Here is a 22,828-nt window from a genome sequence, read left to right as displayed (position 1 = left end):
ATATCAATCTTCTGCAAGAAAGCACTTATTTCTTCAACGTTTTACCTCAAAATACTACAAGACGTACCTATAGTTCTACTAATATACTGTGTTTGTGGAGTATTGTGGGAGTGTGGGAATGTGAGATCTTATAAAATAAGAACAGGACGCCGGCCATCAACGCAGAGCGAATGAGCGACAGCTGGCAGAGGAGGCAGGACTCACCACATGAAGGATCTTGTTCTCCGTCTCAAACACCGTACAGTCCTGCGGGAAAAGCAGAATTTAATGTGGCGCGAGCAGAACATCCTGTCACACACACACACACACACACACACACACACACTGGGTAGCTGCTCTGTATGTACTGCCTGGGCCTCACATTACTGAACCCTACACCTGCACACTCTCTACCCTCGCAAATACAAAAACAAAACAAACAAAAAAAACACACGCCAACGCAAACAAACCCATTTATTTACGCACACATCCGTCACAGAGAAGACCGACTGTAAGGACGGAAATAGCGAAGAATCGAGTCTCGCTCGAGGATGCAGAGTCTGAGGCTGCTGCATCCCACACACACACACACACACACACACACACACACACACACACTACGTTCTTCGGGGGATATGACAACCATGGAAGAATAAGAGCTATCAGCCTTCAAAACACACACACACACACACACAGAGTTGCACACACCTGCTGTACAATGGTGGTGAGCTCCAGGCAGAGCTGAATGACATTATTTCGGGTAACTGAGTAGTCTGCCACCGCAGCAAAGGGAGACCTGGAGGAACAGATAGCACACAGTGAGTCTCACAGTGTTCCTGCTGCAGTAGATAGTGCACACAGGAGGAGGACAGGAGCTTTGTTAGAGACACACACACACACACACACACACACACACACACACACACACACACGGTTATGAGTGACGATGCCGTTTTGAGACTCGTGCGTTTCAAATCAGACGCACACATTATGACGTGGAGTCGTGACAGAAAGGAAATAATGAAGATGTCAGTTCACTTGTTGTTGTGGTTGTTTGTTGTTGTTTTGATACAATATGAGAGGTAACCAGAAGCAGGTGATGTTATAGGGATGATATATATATACATAGATCTTTTTTATTATCAATTAATCTAATCATATTTCGAGTAATAAATGATTTGTTTCCTCCGTTACATGTGGCGTCTTTAAATTGTTTTCTTTGCGACTAACTGTTGTTTGTCATCTGCTACTGATTGGTTGTTAAACGTCAAGAAGGCGGGTCTTATCAGAAGTATTTGAGTTCAGTTTCCATCTGTTTGTGAACAAGTGAACTGAAACCAGGCATTCTGTGTTTGTTGTGACTACGAACTGGGAGGTGGTTATTAAAGACATGAAAGCTAATGACTTTACCAAGTTGATCACTTTACAATAACACTAAATGCAGTAAATCCTCACGTTTAAGAAGATGGAAACAGACAAACAATTAGTCGAGCCATGAATGCAGCCTGTCGCTGTATTTGAAGAGTCAAGTTAAAGCAGATTTAGATTTTTTTAGATGCTGCCAGTGGAGCCGTGACAATAGATGGATGTTGCTGTCAGAATTGACCTCTACGAGAATGAATGGGCCTCGACGACCTCCTCCATGAAGCATCGCGTGATGCCACAAACGTCTGCACACCCGACGCTCAATGCAAGCCTTCTTCTGCCTCCATCCAGCTGGCAGGGCTGCACACATGCACCGCCTCAACCGCACGCCGTCATGCTACAAGCACTCACTAAACGTCCAATATTGTCCTTCAATAACATGCAAATGTATTTTTAATTTTAATCTTTTTAATTTTATTAATTTTTTCTATTTATTTTTTATTTGTATGTTTTTTTTTTATTTTGTGTTATTCGTTTTTTTTAAATATTTTTTATATATATTTTATTTTTATTTAATTTGTATCTTTATCTTTACATTTATATGTATTTTTATTTCTATATATTTAAAAAATATATATCTATATTTTTTAATTATATTTCGTTTTTGTATTTATTTACTGTATATATGTTTTTAAATATCTCTCTATAAATATAGATATTTAAAAATATATATCTATTTTTATTTTTTATTTATATATTTTTTATATATATATATATAGAGAGAGAGATATATTAAAATATATCTATATATATATACATACAAAATATATCTATATATAAAAAAATGAAATATAATTAAAAATATATCTATATATTTAAAAAAATATACATAAATATATATATATAAATATATATATATATATTTCTTCTTTTTTATATATATAAAAAATTGGGTTTTGGAAACAAAACGATAAAAGCACAGTTTAGGCTGTGGGCTGAAACAATGTGCCTCCGGCTATCAGACCACAGGGTTTTTATGCTACTTGCATCCACTCACCAAGACTCCCACATGTCTGTGTGCAGAGTCAGCGTTGCACCTTTCCCCCTCAGAGAAAAGGGCATTTAAAACCTTTTATTGTGGCAATACAATGTTTATGAATGAGGTCCTCTGCATATTGGGACATAACAGATTATTCAGGTGTGAATTATTGCGTTATTATTACTGGAAGTCATTATCATAATCACATAATGCACATTCAGCCTCAATGACATGCATGTGCATTGTGTTTGCAACCAATGGAGGAGGAAGTATTCAAAAAGTACTATTACCACACCGGAGTAAAAGTCCTGCATTGAAAAATATGCAATAATAATCAACAAAATGTACTTAAAATAATACAAACTATTAAAAGGTAAAGCAGAAAATCCTCGCATTTAAACCTTCTCAAAATATTTGTCATATTGATGAATAAACAAATAGTTTCAGCTGTGTACTTGTACACGCTGTTGAGTAGTTTAATAATTCAGAACATCATATTTCTTACTTCCAGATCATTGTTGTGGAGTAAAAAGTATAATATTTGTATCGCGAAGTAGAAGTACAAAGTAGTGTGAAAAATAAAGTACAGTAAAGTACCGCTAATTTATACTTAAGTAAATGGATTCCACCACTAGTTGCACCAGAAGCACACATACACACACACACACACACACACACTCACACACACACACACACACACACACACACACACACACACACACACACACACACACACACACACAATAAGACATCATTGTTCTAAAGACCCAGATTAAAATTCGACAACAGCCTCTAGTGCATACTGTGTGTGTGTGTGTGTGTGTGTGTGTGTGTGTGTGTGTGTGTGTGTGTGTGTGTGTGTGTGTGTGTGTGTGTGTGTGTGTGTGTGTGTGAGTGATTTGGGTCATCAGTATTGAGGCTGTGTGCTATATATACGCAGGACCTGCGGCTCCACCGACTGTTCTCTCAAATAAAAGATTTTATGAAAAAATACAAAAATACAAATCTGACCACACAGATATGGAACACACCTCGTTATCGTTATAGTTCATGTAAGTTGCGAACAATCGTCCATAAATCGTCTGGAAACTATAGTAAAAAAAAAGGTGCTCATTCCAACTTGGAAAGACATGGAAACAAAACGGGGCTCTTCGTAATTAAACTTCCTGTAGTTCCAAAAACAATACAGATTATCCTTCAAATAAATAACAATAAGAGTGACAAAACCCATGAATCAGAGCTTTAGGAACCACTGGTTGAATCAATAACAAAGCTTCAAATGTTTTGTTTTTATGTAATCTGAAAATAAACTAGTAACGCCAGCTGTTGAACAAAAACAATATCAAGAAATAATGAAATGTCCAATATTGTATTATGTAAATTTGTATATATTTTCTTAATTTCGAAAAAAAACAAATAAATATTGAGGAATAAAAAATAAATAAATTTAAGTATCATGTGACATGAAGTCAAAACACTCAGGTAAAGTTCCTCAGAATTGTAATTAAGTAGTAAATGTACTTAAATGATCATTACATTATCAATAACTGGTATTTATTCTCTCAATATAACACACTTTCCCTCATATTTGGATCCACATTGAAAGTCTGCTCACTCACTGCATTGGTTTAAAATAAAAAAATCTATAAAAAAACTACTTCATATTTCCTCCATCAGCAAACGCCTCACATCTAAACTCTCGTCGTGTCTGTGGCCTGTTATTATTAATTCATACGGTGCTTTCAAATGTGCAGATAATGAGGAAACGATACGTTCAAAGACACAAGAAAGGCTGCGAACTTCCAGACAGATGCAGAGCCGTCTGCGTCACAGAAAGAGAAGAGCGGATGTTTAAGGAAAGGAAAAAGGTGCAAAATGTCTTCAAATGTAGCTTGTTGCACTGTTTACTTTTGCTCTTCCTCGGAAGTCGATATCAATTTTAAATGATGAGATTTCGCTGTTGCGCCCTCACACAGCTGGAAAAATAACTCTTTCCAGATAGAAGCATGAAGAAAAAGGAGCGGATGGGAGGAGGAAGGGAAAGAACAGGGAGCACCAAGCTGAGTCTATCACTTGCTCTCAATGTCGCTTTGCCATTTACGGTTGCATCACCGTGTGCGGGGGCGAGCTTGCATAAGTGTGTCAGTGTGTGCAGATGTGTGTGAGTGTGTGTGTGTGTTTTTGTGCAAAGTGTGTGGGTGTTTCCATGGGTCTGAGTGCCAGTGGACGAGGCTGCGCTTGCTTCTGTGTGTGTGTGTGTGTGTGTGTGTGTGTGTGTGTGTGTGTGTGTGTGTGTGTGTGTGTGTGTGTGTGTGTGGAGATGTCCCGAGGACAGATGTGGGTGCCCCGGCATTTCCACAGAAGCCGGTGTCCGAGACCTCTGGTTCTGTATCTGCCGTGCGTGCCGTGTGCAGGAGGTCGTGTCGAGTCATGAATAAATGAAGTGACGGAGAGACGGAGACGCGGGGAGAAAAAACAAAGGTCTGACATTTTTGCTCAAAGAGACGTCAACAAGCAGCAGCTGCAGGAGCGTTTGTGTTCTGCAGATCTGTAGAACACAAACGCTCACAGAAGAAGAAGAACAAGAACAAGAAGAACAAGAACAAGAACAAGAACAAGAAGAACAAGAAGAAGAACAAGAAGAAGAACAAGAACAAGAAGAACAAGAACAAGAACAAGAACAAGAAGAACAAGAAGAAGAACAAGAACAAGAAGAACAAGAACAAGAACAAGAACAAGAACAAGAACAAGAACAAGAACAAGAAGAACAAGAAGAAGAACAAGAACAAGAACAAGAAGAACAAGAAGAAGAACAAGAACAAGAAGAACAAGAACAAGAACAAGAACAAGAAGAACGAGAAGAACAAGAACAAGAACAAGAACAAGAACAAGAACAAGAACAAGAAGAACAAGAAGAAGAACAAGAACAAGAACAAGAAGAACAAGAAGAAGAACAAGAAGAAGAACAAGAACAAGAACAAGAACAAGAAGAACGAGAAGAACAAGAACAAGAACAAGAACAAGAAGAACAAGAACAAGAACAAGAACAAGAAGAACAAGAACAAGAACAAGAACAAGAAGAACAAGAAGAAGAACAAGAACAAGAACAAGAACAAGAAGAACAAGAAGAAGAACAAGAACAAGAACAAGAACAAGAAGAACAAGAAGAAGAACAAGAAGAACAAGAACAAGAAGAACAAGAACAAGAACAAGAAGAACGAGAAGAACAAGAACAAGAAGAACAAGAACAAGAACAAGAACAAGAAGAACGAGAAGAACAAGAACAAGAAGAACAAGAAGAACAAGAAGAACAAGAAGAACACGAACAAGAACACGAACAAGAACAAGAACAAGAAGAACAAGAAGAACAAGAACAAGAAGAACAAGAACAAGAAGAACAAGAAGAACAAGAACAAGAAGAACAAGAACAAGAAGAACAAGAACAAGAAGAAGAACAAGAAGAAGAACAAGAAGAAGAACAAGAAGAAGAACAAGAAGAACAAGAACAAGAACAAGAAGAAGGCAGGCGCTGGTTCAACAGAGGGAATATTTAACTCTAGTTTTCACATGAAACTATGATCTGTCTGTATAATATTGTTATTGTGCATTCTTTACTGTTTTTATTCATGTTTTACTCTTTATTTATACTTTCATTTAATTTGACTGTCTCTTGTGTGCACTTTACCTGTTTGCTGCTGTAATCCTGTACATTCTGTGGGACTAATATATCTATCTATATATCTAATCTAATCGATTGATTATGTTACAAATAGTTTGATTGTTTGATCACTTGTTTGGGCTCTGCCATGATAGAACGTGTTCTGTTAAAAATAATGACTTTAGTATGAAAGAACACTAAGAAAATGGAAAATATTCACATTTAAGAACCTCAAACAGTCAACTTTTGGCCTTTTTGCAAAAGAAAATAACATAAAGTTTTATATTTAAGTACAACACTGAATGTAAACATACATTTTTTATTTTGTACCTTTCTTTCTTTGTACTTTGTCCTCTGATTTGTGATTTTGGGCTCGACAAAAATAAAATACAAATGATTTTACGGCTGTAACACCTGAATCTTTTTTGTTATTTCGTCTAAATCTCGTCTCGTCTTATTCTATCTTATTCTATCTTATCTCATCTTATTTGATCTCATCTTGTTTCATCTTATCTTTTAATCAACAATTAATCAATCATACAAATGGTCGCCAAGATAATTATTAATTCAGGTCCATTAATTGCCTCATCGCTTCAGCTCTAAAGCAAACGTCTGCAAATAAAAGACTTGTTGTAATTATTAAAAAACTGCATAATTATTCTCCCCGGCCACCAAACCGAATGATAACTGCCTCCTCCGATCTGTAGTCAGAGTTATGTGAAAATATTTCCCACTTCTGATAAAAGAGCTACAGGTGTTTCTGTCACAGTAGGAAAAGCACATAAACGTGTTATTAATAAATGTGTTCTCGTCATCCTGCTCAGCGTACCTGTCCAGCCAGGCGAGCAGGCTCTTGGCGGCGGTGATGAGGTCGACCACGGAGGTCAGCAGGTCGTTGGGGAGCCGCCTGGAGGACCTGCTCTCCGATTGGCTGCTGCGGCGGCGGCCCGAGATGAAGTTCTGCAGGTTTTTGGCCGAGGCGCCGAGTTTGTGAGCCAGAGTCCGGACGCTCTCCGTCTCCAGACCCGAGTTCTGCAGAACAAACCAGAGATTACAAGATCCTCCAGAGGCCGAGAGCCCTGAATGCCAATTAGGAGCTTATTAGTCAACATGTTTACTGAAAGCAGGCTGGTGAATATTAATGACTGATATTACATATTCCTTTGGGAGAAGGTCGTCACACTGACTGCTGCTGTTTGTAAAACACCTGAAGTCTTTGTTCCTCATTCCTGTTTACCTCCATGTGTATGCAGGGACGTGTCTTATGGAGTGATAACGCTATAATATAGTTTACTTGTTTAACCATATAAATAACAGAAGAAATTTCCTATTTGTCAAGTTGCATTCTTACATTTGACTCGTGAGACATAATACTTTTACTTCAGGATTCATGCAATAAAATGTGTAAATGTAAAGATCACAAGCGGAAGAACTGGAGCTCGTTAAACTGCTTTTGTATGAGAGCATCTTTCAAAAGCATATTTTCTAAAGTGCTGTACTTTAGGTAATTGTACTTTACTAAAGTATTTAAATTGTATACTTGCACTCAACTACGTCACAGCAGTAAACATTGCTGTTTTTACTGCACTACATTTGACCAAATCAGTTGAGTAAAGTAATGAAAATGTGCTCCACCGTTATCAGCTGCAAACATCAAAGTTATGAACATATTGATGCGGCGATTATTACAATCCAGTGATATGATATGTGTTTTATTCTGAAATGCGTGAAAAAAACTGTTTTCCTTTACTTATAGTATATTTTCACTATTTAACTTAAGCATCGTTTTGAATGCAAGACTTTTTACTTGTGCATTAACAGAGTATAATGTAATACTATAACATCCCAGTACTTCTTCTTCTTCTTCCCATATCTTTTCCAACGTCTCCATCTGGGCTTGAAGAAGACTGAAAGTGGCGTTTTGACGACTGGCGTGACTCACTTAGTGCGATCGCTCACACTGTGCATTCATTCCAGCAGAACATAGATGCATCAACAGCTGCAGCAGTGCGGATGGCTGCAAACAACAACAACAACAACAACAACAACAACAACAACAACAACAAAGCGCACACACTCACCAGAGCGCAGAGCAAGTCCACGGCCTCCAGGATGAGCTCCTGGTGTCCGATGCGAGAGACGCCCAGCTCCTCCAGCTCGGCGTGGCTGATCCTCAGCAGCCGCTCCCCGCACACGCCGCCGCGCTCGAACACGCACACGTACTGCTGCAAGCAGTCGTCCAGACCTGGGGAGGACGCGTTGGATTGGGAGTGAGTCGCAATGAATACACTCGGATTTATTTGTCTTCCCAAAAAACGAGATCACGATCCGCTGCGAGATTAAATACATCAACTGAAGCGAGATGTTTGCTGTTGATGAAAATGTTGAAGCAAACACACCTGCAGCAGTGCACAGTCACCCTGAAGTAGCATTGGTTGCTAACGCATTTTCCCATCATGCATGAGACATTATCTCTCGAATTTAACCATAAAAATGTGAACACTTTGAAATATAATATTTCAACCTGTTCAAAAACACAGTATGTTTCTCATACTATCCTGTATCAAGACCTCCTCCCGAATAAACCAAGTCTGCTCTGATCGGCTTAACATGGTGCACCAAAAATGAATGGCTTGTTGAATCACATTTTTTATGATCCAGGCATCCCCAAAAATACTGACTTGATTGTCTTACATCACAGTTTGTGGGTTGATAAGGACTCCACATCCCTAAATGTATGTGCACAAGCAGGTTTTTGATGATATGTTCCCTTCAAGGACTCAATTCCCCTAAAACATGACCAAATGTAGCTGGGAAAAAAAGGGGAAGTAAGGTCAGTTAAGGTCCCTCGACTTGTGGCCGTATCTTTTATGGACGAGTCTTCTGAAAAGCTTTTACACTCGTACATTTGCTTAAAGGTTTTTATATCTAATATTCTTAATGGCAATTATGAGAACACACGCGAGGTAGATACTCAGGATGAGCCCAGCGAGCAGGAGGGGGAGTCTCACCCCAACGACATCATCACTCTTCCTGAGCCGTCCACCGCTGAGACACTTCTTCAAAACACCCGCTGATCGATAACCACACACACATCCTACATATTAAATCACAGGGTTTATTACCACACGCCTCGCCTGTTGTTTCCCTTCTCAAAGTCAGCCGAGGAGGACAGGTTTCTGTCGGCGCTACAGACACATTTTTACTGCTGCTTATTCCCGTTTGTCTCGGATAAAATCAACAGCTGCTGCGTCGTGTTTTTGAGGCATTTGAGCTTGTTTGCAGTTTTGTAGATTTCCGCCCGACGCCGTTTCAAAAAGCGCAATAGGATTAGGTACGAGTGTTTGAGAGACACCGGAGGGCCACGAGAGGCATTTAGTTCTTCTCTCTTGTTGGTTTCATTTTTTCTTTTCTTTTTTTAGGAAAGGTAGAACATTTTTGACTTTGAGACCTGTGAGAGGAAAGACAGGCAGCAGTTTCCTCTCAGGAGGAAGTATAGGGGATAAATAATATGTTGACTTGTGTCATGGCCAAAGAGCTCAACAACAGATTAGAGGACTTGCAAATCATGTTTTTTTCCGACCATTTTTAATCGTTGGTGAACAGATTGAGATCTGAGTTTGTTGGGAAGTTGATTCATTAACGTATCCACTGAGTTACAGACGTCTTTGTCTATTGGGGGAAAAGTATTTTGGGACCCCTGGTAATTGTAATTTCACCGTTTGCTTCAAAGCCTGGCGCTCTTCCTGACTGAAGCAATGTGTAACAATGTAGCTTCGGAAATGAATGAATTCTCAATTTTCATCCTGAAGTTAAACCAATGAACACAATCAAGTCCTCCAAACTAAACTGGTTTGGCCTTAAGGATGATTCATACTAGCGGTTTCTGATCTGCTTCCTCTATCGGAAGGACAACAGAGGAAACATAAAAGTCCTCCAAGCTAACAAGCTTGCTAACAGTCAGTCCGTAAACCTGTTAGCTCGTTAGCTTATGTTGCTAACAGGACAATAACTACAGCTTGTACCATCGACTCCCGTTCCAGACTACAGTGTTGCTCTTTTGTGGAACAGCTAAAATATACTGGAAGAGAAGAGTTAAATAAAAGTAAAAGGCTGCGACACAACACAGCTAATACGCTACGTTAGCTTCCTTTATTTGGGGCTCTCCGTCCCTTCAGAGGTCAGCGCTGTCGACGATATGGTCGCCATTGGTCAACGGGGGAAATTTGCATGTTCGATGAAGATGAATTTACTCTCCAAAAGAAACTCAGTAGCTGGAAGCAAAGGACTGGAACAAAGGAGGAAACAGATTGTTAATCAGGCAGCCGCCCTGGTAAGACCGAACTCTCTGTTGGGTTGTGTAATGGCGAGTGGGACGGTCCCTCTAGATCTGCGTGTTGTGAGTGGGTCGGTCCCTCTAGATCTGCAAGGGCGTGGGCGCGTTAGTGGGTGGGTGCATGCTTCATTAATGTGCGTGTGTGTGTGTGTGTGTGTGTGTGTGTGTGTGTGTGTGTCTGGCCTGACTGGATTTGCTGAGTCAAAGGAAAGCAGATCAAGACAGAGCGGCTCAGCTGCAGCCCCTGGCTCCCAAAACAATGAATGTATCCAGCTTTCTAACCTCTTAACAAACAGCCAACTGGCAACACACACACACACACACACACACACACACACACACACACACACACACACACACCTCTGAGGAATGAGCATTGATTTCCCCCGCTTCAAGTCCCCGCTTTGTAATACACTCATCTATCATAACCACACTAACAAAGATGGGAGGGGGGAAAAGAAGAAGAAGAAAAACAGGATGGCAAGAGATGGAGAGAAAAGAGGGAAGTCGGTAAAGAGGAATAGAAAAAAAAACTCATAAGCCAGCTGCTAAATTGCATGCAAACTATTTCACACACACACACACACACACATTCCATCTCTCATCAGCGATGAGAAAACAGCATTTGTCGCTTCCTCCCCCTCAGCAGTTACTGCATCTGAAGTCTAAATGAAGCGTTCAGTTTCAAAACGCCGTGTATCGAGTTAGAAAGAAAGAAAGAAATGATGTCGCAGCCTGAAATCCATGAAAAAATGTCAAAAACAACGTCAATTTATCTTTTTGAAAACATGAATAAACAAAGCTTTTGTGCTCCACTTTGAATACGAGGCATCGTCTTTGCACCTTTATCTCATTTTGGAAGGAAACCAGACAAATTGATTTCACTATCTGGATCACACTTCAAGTCGATGAGCGATTTCTCGGCTGACGGCTTGACGAGCATGAAAGGACTTGATGTGTAAAAAAGACATCAGACCTGATGTGATGTGTGTGGCTTCCCCTTTTAAATGTTAAGGTCACCGCAGGTACACTTTAAGTGAATTATTCGACGAGAGCATCTACCTTATGAGATTTTATGCTCCTTCACACTTCTATCCCTCAGGACACACCACGAAACCACCACTGTTTTTTTAATAAAGGACTCTGTGATGATACATGTGACAGGGACCGCACACCCTCCTCTCAGAAGGATTCCACATGAAATAATAATACAAGAATATACATATTAGGGGTGGGAATCACCAAAGGTCCCACGATTCGATTTTATCACGATACTTGTGTTCCGATACTGCGATATATTGAGCATTGCAACATATTGAGGATTGCGATTTATTCCCTTTTTTCCAATGCAAATTGTGCCCAAAGGAAAACTTTGTCAACATATTGTATCTAAGAAGATAAAGTTTTCAGTCTGTTCATCTCACTCACAAAATGTGATTGTCAAGCAGACAAACTGACCAACACGCAAAATATTGCGATACTATGCTGCATCGATTTTTTACATATATACATATATACATATATATATATATATATATATATATATTTATATATATATATATATATATATATATATATATATATATATATATATTCCCTGGTTCACATGTCAATCACAAGGTAAACAAAGTGACTTACATAACATTAGAATAGGTTATTATTGGTGTATCGAGTATACAATTTTGAGACGATACCAAATCACCCATAGTGCACTGGGGTCAAAGCTGGAATACCAAAGCAAACATTCATACATACAAAATGTTCAATTTCTATCGGTAATTAGCGTAGCTTAGCTTAAAGACTGACAGCAGATGGAAGCAGCTAGCATGGAGTTGTCTAAAGTAAGTTAGTGTAACTCACTATGTAGGTCGTAGGTTAATAAACTTAAATCCAAAATGTTAATTTTCTGTCTGCAATTAGCGTAGATTAGCTTAAAGATTGACACCAGATGGAAGCAGCTAGCATAGAGCTAGTTATTGTATCTCACTAAGTAAGTAAGTTAAACATATAAACTTAACATAACATGTCAGTGTTGTTTTCACAATGTGACCAAACAAAACATTATTGCAGGTTTTACGACCCAACATTAGACTAAATAATTAAATGTACTCCATCTTCAACAGCTATAATTCTAAATTGCTGCTAATGAATCATTATGAATAATAAATAATCCAATAACGTGTTATGAAATGGATATTCTGCACCTTGCTGCTCATATTTAAGTACGCATTTCACACACTTTTGGTTATTTCTTCATTGTTGCATTGCTATTTCCACTAAAGTCGGTTGTTTCTCCCTCTCACAGCGTGTGGTACTGACTGCTAATGGCAGCTGCTTCCTAATAGACGTGAAGCTGATTAAAACAATGTTGGCTCAAAGTGTTACTACAGCCGAGAGAGGCGAGGAAGCAGAAGGGGAGATGTACGCTGTGGAGCACAAAAGTTCACTGATAATCAGCATCGCTTATCTCCGGCATGGAGGGAACGCCCTGAATACTGATGAGCCAAAATGTGAGCGACATGAGGGAGCACTCACACACACACACACACACACACACACACACACACACACACACACACACACACACACACACACACACACACACACACACACACACACACACACTGGCTATACAGTTATACAGCATAATGACTTCTTTTGCTGCAGTGGCTCCAGAACTTTATTGTTTCATAAAGTCAGTCAGCCTCATCAGCTAATTTATTTTTAAATTTTGTGTACATTAATTTGAGCTATTTTACAATTTGTCCATTGCTTTCAGCTGACACTTTCAGACTTTTATTGTTTTAGCTAACGATTTCAACCATTTATCATTTGGCTATCTTTCATTTCTAGATTATGTTTCGCTAAGACCTAGCTAATAAACATGTATCCATTACTTTTAGCTAACTTTTTCAATCATTTATATTTCGCCTATCTGCGATTTATGGATTCTGCTTAGCTAACAGTTAGCTATTTACCTTTTACCCATTACTTTTAGCTAACTTTTTCAACCATTTATATTTTGGCTATCTACCATTCATGGATTCTGTTTAGCAAACAGTTAGCTATTTACCTTTTACCCATTACTTTTAGCTAACTTTTTCAACCACTTATATTTGGGCTATCTGCCATTCATGGATTCTGCTTAGCTAACAGTTAGCTATTTACCTTTTACATATTACTTATAGCCATTCATCTTTTTGCTACTTACATTCATCAATTACTTTTAGTAAACTATTTCAACCATTTGTCATTTGGCTATCTGCCGTTCATGGTTTCTGTTTAGCTAACAGTTAGCTATTCACTCATTACTTTTAGCCCTTCATCATACTTACATTCATCAATTAAATTAGTTAACTATTTCAGACGTTCATAATATCTGCCATTTATAGATTATGTTTAGCCAACAGCTGGCTTAATTAACCACTCATGCATTTTATCTGACTCTTTCAACCATTCATCTTTTTGCAAACAACATTCATCAATAACTTTTAGCAATCTATTTTAATTTCTCAATTTATTTGAACTTTTGGTGAAAAGTTACAAATGTTTATTGATCATAATATATTAATCATCACTCCATTCCACTAACAAACTGTTTATCTTTTAGATATCTAATTATAGATTACTTTTAGCTAATATTTTCAACTGTTTATTGTTTACGTTTAACTTAATATTCTAACCATTTATACTTTACTTTTAACTAACCAACCGTTTATCTTTTCGCTAACTATTTGTCAATTATTTAAAGCTCACAGTTTTAGATGTTTATTGATTACTTTGAACGAACCAACCGTTAATCTATTAGCTTACTATTTCAATTATTTACTTTCAGCTAACTACTTATCAATTACTTTCAACTGACCATTTCAACTGTTTATGAATTACTTCTATCTATTTATCTATTTCAATTATTAACCCATTACTTTCAGCTAACAGTTTTAAGAATTCATCCATTTCTTTTAGCTTTTCCGCTCGTCTCCTTGCTAGCTATCTGGTTTTCACACATGCTCAACACTTGTTGAGGTGTTACAGATGCATTTTGTTTCTTTTTTTCTCTCTTTTGTCATTAAAATCCTAATTTATATTAGTTGTACCCTTACCAACTGCAGAGGTATCATCTGGGGAACAAGATGAACTATATCCAATAAAAAAACGCTCATGTTTTTCTGCATAATTTTACAATCACAAGCTCGCTGCAAAGGCCTGTGCGGCCTGTATTTCTCGTATAGTGGCGTCTAATCTGCAGAACCAGGCGCTCACATCTCTGCATGTACAGTATATGTGTACATGTGTGTCAGAGAGACAGAGTTCATGTGTGCGCATGTGTGCGTTTGACTGGTACAGAAAAGGTGTGATTCATAGCTGACTCACACACTTAACTCCTACAGAGGCACACTTTTCACAACGGCAGGCGAGCCAAACTCCCACAAACACCCTCTCTCTCTCTGTCAAACACACACACATACACACACGTCTAATAAAACTAGATTTTGCGGTGACTTCTGGGATGTTCGAGAGTCCTATAAAAGATCTGGCCCTCCCTGTCGGGTTATGTGTCATCCGTTCCGAGCACTCTGAAGCTTTGGTTACAATAAAAAGGTAGATGAGTATTCACCGCGTTCTTGTGATTTCTAAATGCAGGATGTTTTGAGCATGGAGGCTTTCAGAGGCGACTTTATGACCGGAAAGGTTGCCAGTTTTAAATCACAGTGTTATTTTGCATTGTGTAAATAAACCAAGCAAATTCTGTTCCTCTAATTGTGCTTTTGTATGTATTTTCTTGCAGTTCCTGAGTGTAAATTATGTTGTTTACTGTAAGCTCGTCACATTTTCTCCTCCGAAATTTTAATTAGTCAAAAATAGCTTATAGCTTATATATGTAGTACATTTGGGCAATAATAAAAACAAAAACTATATTTATTGTCTTTTTTTGGGGTTACAACGCATCGTCTTTAAAGCACATTTGATTTCAGACTGAGATAAAAAGAAAATACAGCCACTCGTTTCTCGCCGGCAACCAAAAACTTGTTTTTAAATCAAAAGCCTGTAGGAAATAATCATGACATCATGCTTATTAAAAAGCAGAGGCTAAAGCTAACAGGTCCCACACAACAAGTTAGCATCAGCTTTATCTCCATGTAGAAGACATACAAATAAAGAAGCCTCTTTAAATATAAGGCTCCGGCGTGAGTTCAGTGTTTGTTTGCATGCTCCGGCCTGCCGTGTATCCCTCACACATCCGGCTGTTCCCTCCTCTCACAAACCTCCATCAGCTGTTCTCGTCAGCTGCTCTCTCCAATAGCGACACACCTACATTGCTACACTATCATCATCTCTTATTAATTAAGAGTACGTTCCTGTTGCCGTTGCGCATGATCCTCCACCTCCGCATCACCTCCCAGTCTTCAGATTCATCGGCTTTAATTCGCTGCCTGTCTACCAGTCCTATGTCTGGACTCGATGGGGGGATTTATCTCTGCTGCTCAGGGCAGACGCCGCTTGATTACACATCCTGCAGAGCCCCGGTGCCAAAAGACTGTCTGTCAAGACTCTATTATCACACATCATCGGTTCTAATAAACAATTATCTTTTCCTAACGTCTCTCCTGATTGAGATGTCAATCACCGGTGTAATTGCTGAGGTTTATCTCCAATGAGAAGGCTTTCAATATTCTCACCTCGACTCTCGTAATTCTGCGGCATAGAGTTTAGAATACGCTGCAGTACCTGAATGCATCACACTGGAGTGACTTTAACAGGCCCACCTGGACTCGTTGGCCTCCGAGTGACCGGAAACAGTCCGTCACCAAATTCCCCTCACGCGCTGCTTGTGTGCTCAGTGTGAAGCACAAGAGTCTGACTTTTCTGATGCAACCTGGCGAAGGTTTTAAGTAATCTAAACCCGAGTCTTGCCCTGTCTCACCTTAAAAAAGAAAAGAAAAAGTCTAAAAGGATCAGGCCCACGGACCTGAAAAAAGCTGTGACAGCCTTCCCACCGGGATGTGCTCGCATGGCGTCACGGCAGCTTCACCGCTGACTTTTGGAGTCTGCCCATCAAATTCATGCGCGGGAAATTAGGTGGGGCAAAAAATGAATTCCCAGCATTCCCAACAAGTTCTCGTATTACCATTGATGTGAACCACTCCCGTGGTGTTTTAGCCTCAGACGTGCCGATGCAACGCCGTCGCTAAATCGACCACGCGCAACCCTTTTGGCCCCAAACGCCTGTGTGCATATGTGAGCCGGGCACGTCCATTGTATACACACACACACACACACACCAACACACACACCAACACACACACACACAAATATAGAATATCATGTTTCCCTCTGTCGCCACAGACACACCCAAGAGACCCAGCATCAACCGAATACCACACTAAAGCCTGCCACGTGTGTTGTGTGTATGCTTGTATATGTGTGTGTGTGTGTGTGTGTGTGTGTGTGTGTGTGTGTGTGTGTGTGTGTGTGTGTGTGTGTGTGTGTGTGTGTGTGTGTGTGTGTGTGTGTGTTTGTGAGCGCAAATGTCCGAGGACCCGGGTGGAGCCTTCTGTTCAGAGCGGGTGTGTGTGTGTCTGTCAGCTGTTCTGCACAGACGGTCTGGGACGAACAACTCACCATCCACCCACACACACACACACACACACACACACACACACACACACACACAAACACACACACACACATACACACACACACACACACACACACAGGGGCACACATGCCATATGCACATGACCAACTAATAACCCATCCAATGAAGAGGCTCTGACACAGAACATCATGTAAATAAATCTTTGTCACGATGTATTGAAGCGTGTGAGTCAACAAAATCCAAGACGTGCTTTTTATGCAATAAACAGACATGATGAATAACAATGATTTATAATATTGGTTGTCATCGTTAGTCCTTTTTTTCTCAGCTTATGTGGAGTGTGTGGGCCGGCTGTGATGTGTGTGAGAGCTCTGACGATGTCACTGGATGACTTGACGTGGGGCTGTTAAAGGTCAGGAGGTCAGATCTAAAGGTCAAAACATGTGTCAAACATGTGTTTTATCATCTTTAGGAAGTTGCATTCTGGTACAGTTTTTACAACATTACACTGACTGGCCTGATGGGGGCGCTGTCATTTACAAATGTCAAAATTTGAAAGGTCTTTATGCTAAAACAACTGTCGAGAATTCACTGAAACATCAAATGTTTGTACACTTTGTTAACTAGCGGCACACATCATTTAAGAAGGTACCTATTTATATTCTGAATTGTGAGGAAATTCTTTGACAACCGTTAATAAGGAAAATTAATTTGCATTCAGAACTCATTACGTCACCACTGGAGTCCATTGCAACTCTTTGGCTCGAGGGTGTCTGAGGTTTTTGGGTGCAGTATAACTTTACTGATACAATCCTTAATTTACTTTTAGCATCTTACTACTCCAAAAACACCAAATGTGTTTTACTAACTGTACGGAAAGTTCTGCATGACCTTCATTTTCTCCCTTTTTTTTGCCAAACTGGTCATAAATTACCTTTTTAATGGAACTACAGTGTTGGCATCGCAGCTAAAACTATATTAAATTAGATAATAAATTGGATTAATGGATTGATCTTTACTGTGACAGGTCTCATTTTGGTGGGAGTTTTTTTGGGGAGGCCCGGGTATTGGCACTGCATGTTGAATCAATGTCATATATGTTATTAACAACTCATGTGTTGTACTTTAAAGATAAATGGTGAATGAAAAGCTAAGATTGGTGCTAAACATTGAGCCTAAAAGAACAATTGTTTCAGAAGGTCTGACTCTTGTGTTATCTCCTTGATTATACAGAAAATATATATGATATCAAACTCCAGCGTGCCAGAAAAGCAGGAAATGTAGAGTATGTAATACCGTCTACATTATTCACAAGGATAACAATAATAATGTGCAAAAGAGTTTTTCAATGTTCACACAGGCCGCCGGGTACAAACCTAATCAGCCTGGCTCATGAATTATGAATGAGCACAATCTCTAGTCTGATCACTGCCAAGTGCCACAAGTACGCTGGCAAACAAAACTCAATTTCATTTTTGGATAAACATACTCATTTAGGTTGTTTTTTGGGTCTTTAAAGGTGCTTCTTTCCCCAACTCTCAGTTTGAAAGCATTCATAAGACCTGGATGTAAATCTTTGTCAGTCTGAGAGGACGAGAGAATTTGAGCTTTATTAGTCGCGTGTTAAAAATCTCTTCAGTTCAGTTCAGTTCAGTTAGGATCAGATGAGGTGACTGTCAATCAGAATACAGGTGCATAATGGCGGCAAAGCGATGCAAAACGACCACAAAGAGATGCAACAAAAACTACAACAAAAAGATCTGAAACGACCACAAAGAGATGCAACAAATAACTACAACAAAAAGACGTGAAACAACCACAAAGATGCAACAAAAAACTACAACAAAAAGACGTGAAACGACCACAAAGATGCAACAAAAAACTACAACAAAAAGACGTGAAACGACCACAAAGATGTAACAAAAAACTACAACAAAAAACTACAACAAAAAGACATGAAACGACTACAAAGATGCAAAAAAACGACAACAAAGACGTGAAACGACCACAAAGATGTAACAAAAAACTACAACAAAAAACTACAACAAAAAGACGTGAAACAACCACAAAGATGCAACAAAAAACTACAACAAAAAGACGTGAAACGACCACAAAGAGATGCAACAAAAAACTACAACAAAAAGACGTGAAACGACCACAAAGATGTAACAAAAAACTACAACAAAAAACTACAACAAAAAACTACAACAAAAAGACGTGAAACGACCACAAAGATGTAACAAAAAACTACAACAAAAAACTACAACAAAAAACTACAACAAAAAGACGTGAAACGACCACAAAGATGTAACAAAAAACTACAACAAAAAACTACAACAAAAAGACATGAAACGACTACAAAGATGCAAAAAAACGACAACAAAGACGTGAAACGACCACAAAGATGTAACAAAAAACTACAACAAAAAACTACAACAAAAAGACGTGAAACAACCACAAAGATGCAACAAAAAACTACAACAAAAAGACGTGAAACGACCACAAAGAGATGCAACAAAAAACTACAACAAAAAGACGTGAAACGACCACAAAGATGCAAAAAAAACACAACAAAAAGACGTGAAACGACCACAAAGAGATGCAACAAAAACTACAACAAAAAGACGTGAAACGACCACAAAGAGATCCAACAAACTACAACCAAAAGATGTGAAACGACCACAAAGATGCAAAAAAACCACAACAAAAAGACGTGAAACGACCACAAAGATGCAAAAAAACGACAACAAAAAGACGTGAAACGACCACAAAGATGCAAAAAACTACAACAAAAAGACGTGAAACGACCACAAAGATGCAAAAAAACGACAACAAAAAGACGTGAAACGACCACAAAGAGATGCAACAAAAAACTACAACAAAAAGACGTGAAACGACCACAAAGATGCAACAAAAACTACAACAAAAAACCACAACAAAAAGACGTGAAATGACCACAAAGATGCAAAAAAACCACAACAAAAAGACGTGAAACGACCACAAAGATGCAACAAAAAACTACAACAAAAAGACGTGAAACGACCACAAAGATGCAACAAAAAACTACAACAAAAAACTACAACAAAAAGATGTGAAACGACCACAAAGATGCAACAAAAAACTACAACAAAAAACTAAAACAAAAAGACGTGAAACGACCACAAAGATGTAACAAAAAACTACAACACAAACTACAACAAAAAGACGTGAAACGACCACAAAGAGATGCAACAAACTACAACAAAAAGACGTGGAACGACCACAAAGAGATGCAACAAACTACAACAAAAAGACGTGGAATGACCACAAAGAGATGCAACAAACTACAACAAAAAGACGTGGAACGACCACAAAGAGATGCAACAAACTACAACAAAAAGACGTGGAACGACCACAAAGAGATGCAACAAACTACAACAAAAAGACGTGGAATGACCACAAAGAGATGCAACAAACTACAACAAAAAGACGTGGAACGACCACAAAGAGATGCAACAAACTACAACAAAAAGACGTGGAACGACCACAGAATCACCAGAAACGGACGCAAAACAATGAAAAAGAGACGACGAAGAGACGGCAAGCGACCACCAAGAGACAGAGAGCGACTACAAATGACACGGCCACAAAGAAGCAATCACAGAGGGACGCCATAGATCACACAGACACACAACACAATGCTCTACACCCACATGATGGGGGGGCTTGTATGTGCCCCACATCCAAAAGTTCCTAAACCCGCCCCTGCTCTCAGCAGTGAAGTTTGGCTGGGTTTCCTCCTGTGCTCACACATTACATCATCACCCACTGATCATCAGGTGATGATGCACACACGCACACACACACGCGAGCACACACCTCCCACGCAGCATAACATCTCTGTCCCCCCTGCATTACTGGTAATCAGTCATGATCTGTCAGTGTGCGCGTGCGTATGTGTGCGCGTGCGTATGTGTTTATCTGCATCCAGGTGTGTGTTGTGATGTTTGATTGTGGATTGTGTGGTTGTGCGTGTGCGTTACTATAGCCTACCTTTCATCCAGTCCACCACCTGGCTCGTGCTCCATTTGCTCACCGGCTCCATCACCAGCGCCATCGAGGAAACTTTGCGCCGACTCTCCGTTGCGCGCAAGCGGTGTCGGTAACCCCTCCACCCCCAAAAACAAGCTCTAACCGCCGGGCACAGCTGGCCTCCCGCCCCGCCTCCCCTCCCAGCCCCCGGGCTCTCTCCGCAGCCAGGTGCCTCCTCGCTCACACCGTCCCGGTCCGGTCCCGCCCCTGGCTCAGCCCGGTGTCGTGTCCCGTTAGCGCAGCGCAGCCCTCAGTGCGGGACAGTCCGGGCTCGTGCGCAGCGGATTCCGGTACATTCCCCTGCTCGATCCGGTCTGACATGTGTCTCTTTCCCTCTCTTTCCTCCCCTCTTCCCGGTGCGCCAGTCCGGTCCTCCCGGTGTGTGTGCGTGTGTGTGTGTGTGTGTGTGCGTGTGTGTGTGTGTGTGACAGAGATAGAAGTGTAGGTGTGTGCGCAGCCGGTCCGTTACCGACAGCAGCAGAGTAGGATAGATAAGTCACACCGGACTCAACACCCGACAGCATCTCTCTCTCTCTCTCTCTCTCCCCCCAGATATGATGAAACCGTGCACGCGCCCTGTGGGTGGCTGCGCGTGCACATATCAGTGAATTTCCCTCTAGAGCGATAGAATCATGCAGATATGATGGGGAAAAGATTTCCAGAGAAGATGTTTAATCAGGCTGTGTGTGTGTGTGTGTGTGTGTGTGTGTGTGTGTGTGTGTGTGTGTGTGTGTGTGTTCAACTAACCTCTCCACTTCCACAGCTAAGTTATCTGTATACCCTCAAACCATTTACATTTATTAATGACAGGTGTTGAGGGTTCACCTCCTTCAACCCAATAATAAGCAGTTCATTTTTTGGCCACTTGGGGGCAGTGTAAGACGAAACGGTGAACGTGTTAGCAAACATTTGCCTGTTTACAAATCCAGCAGTTTAGGAGCAACATTATTATTATTATTATTATTATTATTATTATTATTATTATTATTCATTTGATGAATGTTCATTTTGAAAAAAATGGGGAACCTTTTATATCAGGTCACAGGTACAAAAAAAAAACATGTTAGATATCAAATTAAGCATAAAAATCAGGACGACAATAATATATAATCCCCATGTACAACCTCTAAACACAACTGAAACAATACATAGGATGAGGGGTTAGGGCTTAAAGGGCGAACTCCGATATTCACCCTCTTTTATCTCAGTTTTTGGTCTCCACTCCTGAGGGAATAATCTGTCTCTTTAGCTGCTGAACGCTCCACATGTGGAACAGCTGCCTGCTGTGGCTCAAAACAACATTATGAGAGCGATGAACCAAAACAGTGAAGTTGCCGGACGGCTAAACGATGAGCTGCTATAAGGCAGAGGGGAGGTGATTAAAAAATCAATTATCATCGCTTTAAAATTAATATCATCCTGAAAATGGTCACTGCATCAGACAAGCTAGCAAAGCCGTAAACCTAAAACAGTTGTTTATTAGCTTAATCTCCTCAAGCCCAAGATTAAACCTGTCGGAGACCTCGTGCCGCATGATTTCATTCTTAACCTAAATAATTCTGTTAATATGTTTCTCTGCATGCAGGTTTATCATATGAATCTCACACGCTGAGGCGTGTACTGCTTCGGGGGAACTGCCGTGTTTTAAAGGGAGTCCTCCCACAGTTACATGGCATACAGTATGAGACCTCTGCACACATGTACGTGTTTCCCCCTCGGTGCATTGCAGCTCTCCATCATGTTGTTTTTCATTCGGCTCATTTGTGCCAATGAATAAAC

At 39.9% G+C, this 22,828-nt stretch overlaps 1 protein-coding gene across 1 annotated transcript in view; it reads right to left on the bottom strand.

The window, feature by feature from the left end:
• Positions 1 to 21,074, bottom strand: part of cnksr2a (connector enhancer of kinase suppressor of Ras 2a) — a gene marked incomplete at both ends in the record, with an annotated part of 51,991 nt that extends 30,917 nt beyond the window's left edge. The window contains 5 exons of the mRNA XM_079233989.1: positions 205 to 246; positions 688 to 775; positions 6,871 to 7,073; positions 8,123 to 8,286; positions 21,011 to 21,074. Coding sequence (XP_079090115.1) covers positions 205 to 246; positions 688 to 775; positions 6,871 to 7,073; positions 8,123 to 8,286; positions 21,011 to 21,074 — 561 coding nt within the window. The remainder of the gene's footprint in view (positions 1 to 204; positions 247 to 687; positions 776 to 6,870; positions 7,074 to 8,122; positions 8,287 to 21,010) is intronic.
• Positions 21,075 to 22,828: the final 1,754 nt, after the last annotated feature.

This window comes from Taurulus bubalis (assembly GCF_910589615.1).
Source record: "Taurulus bubalis genome assembly, chromosome: 18".
Classification (NCBI taxonomy): Eukaryota; Metazoa; Chordata; class Actinopteri; order Perciformes; family Cottidae; genus Taurulus; species Taurulus bubalis.
Note: the sequence above shows the minus strand (reverse complement) of the source record. Positions and strands in the feature narration are given on the sequence as shown.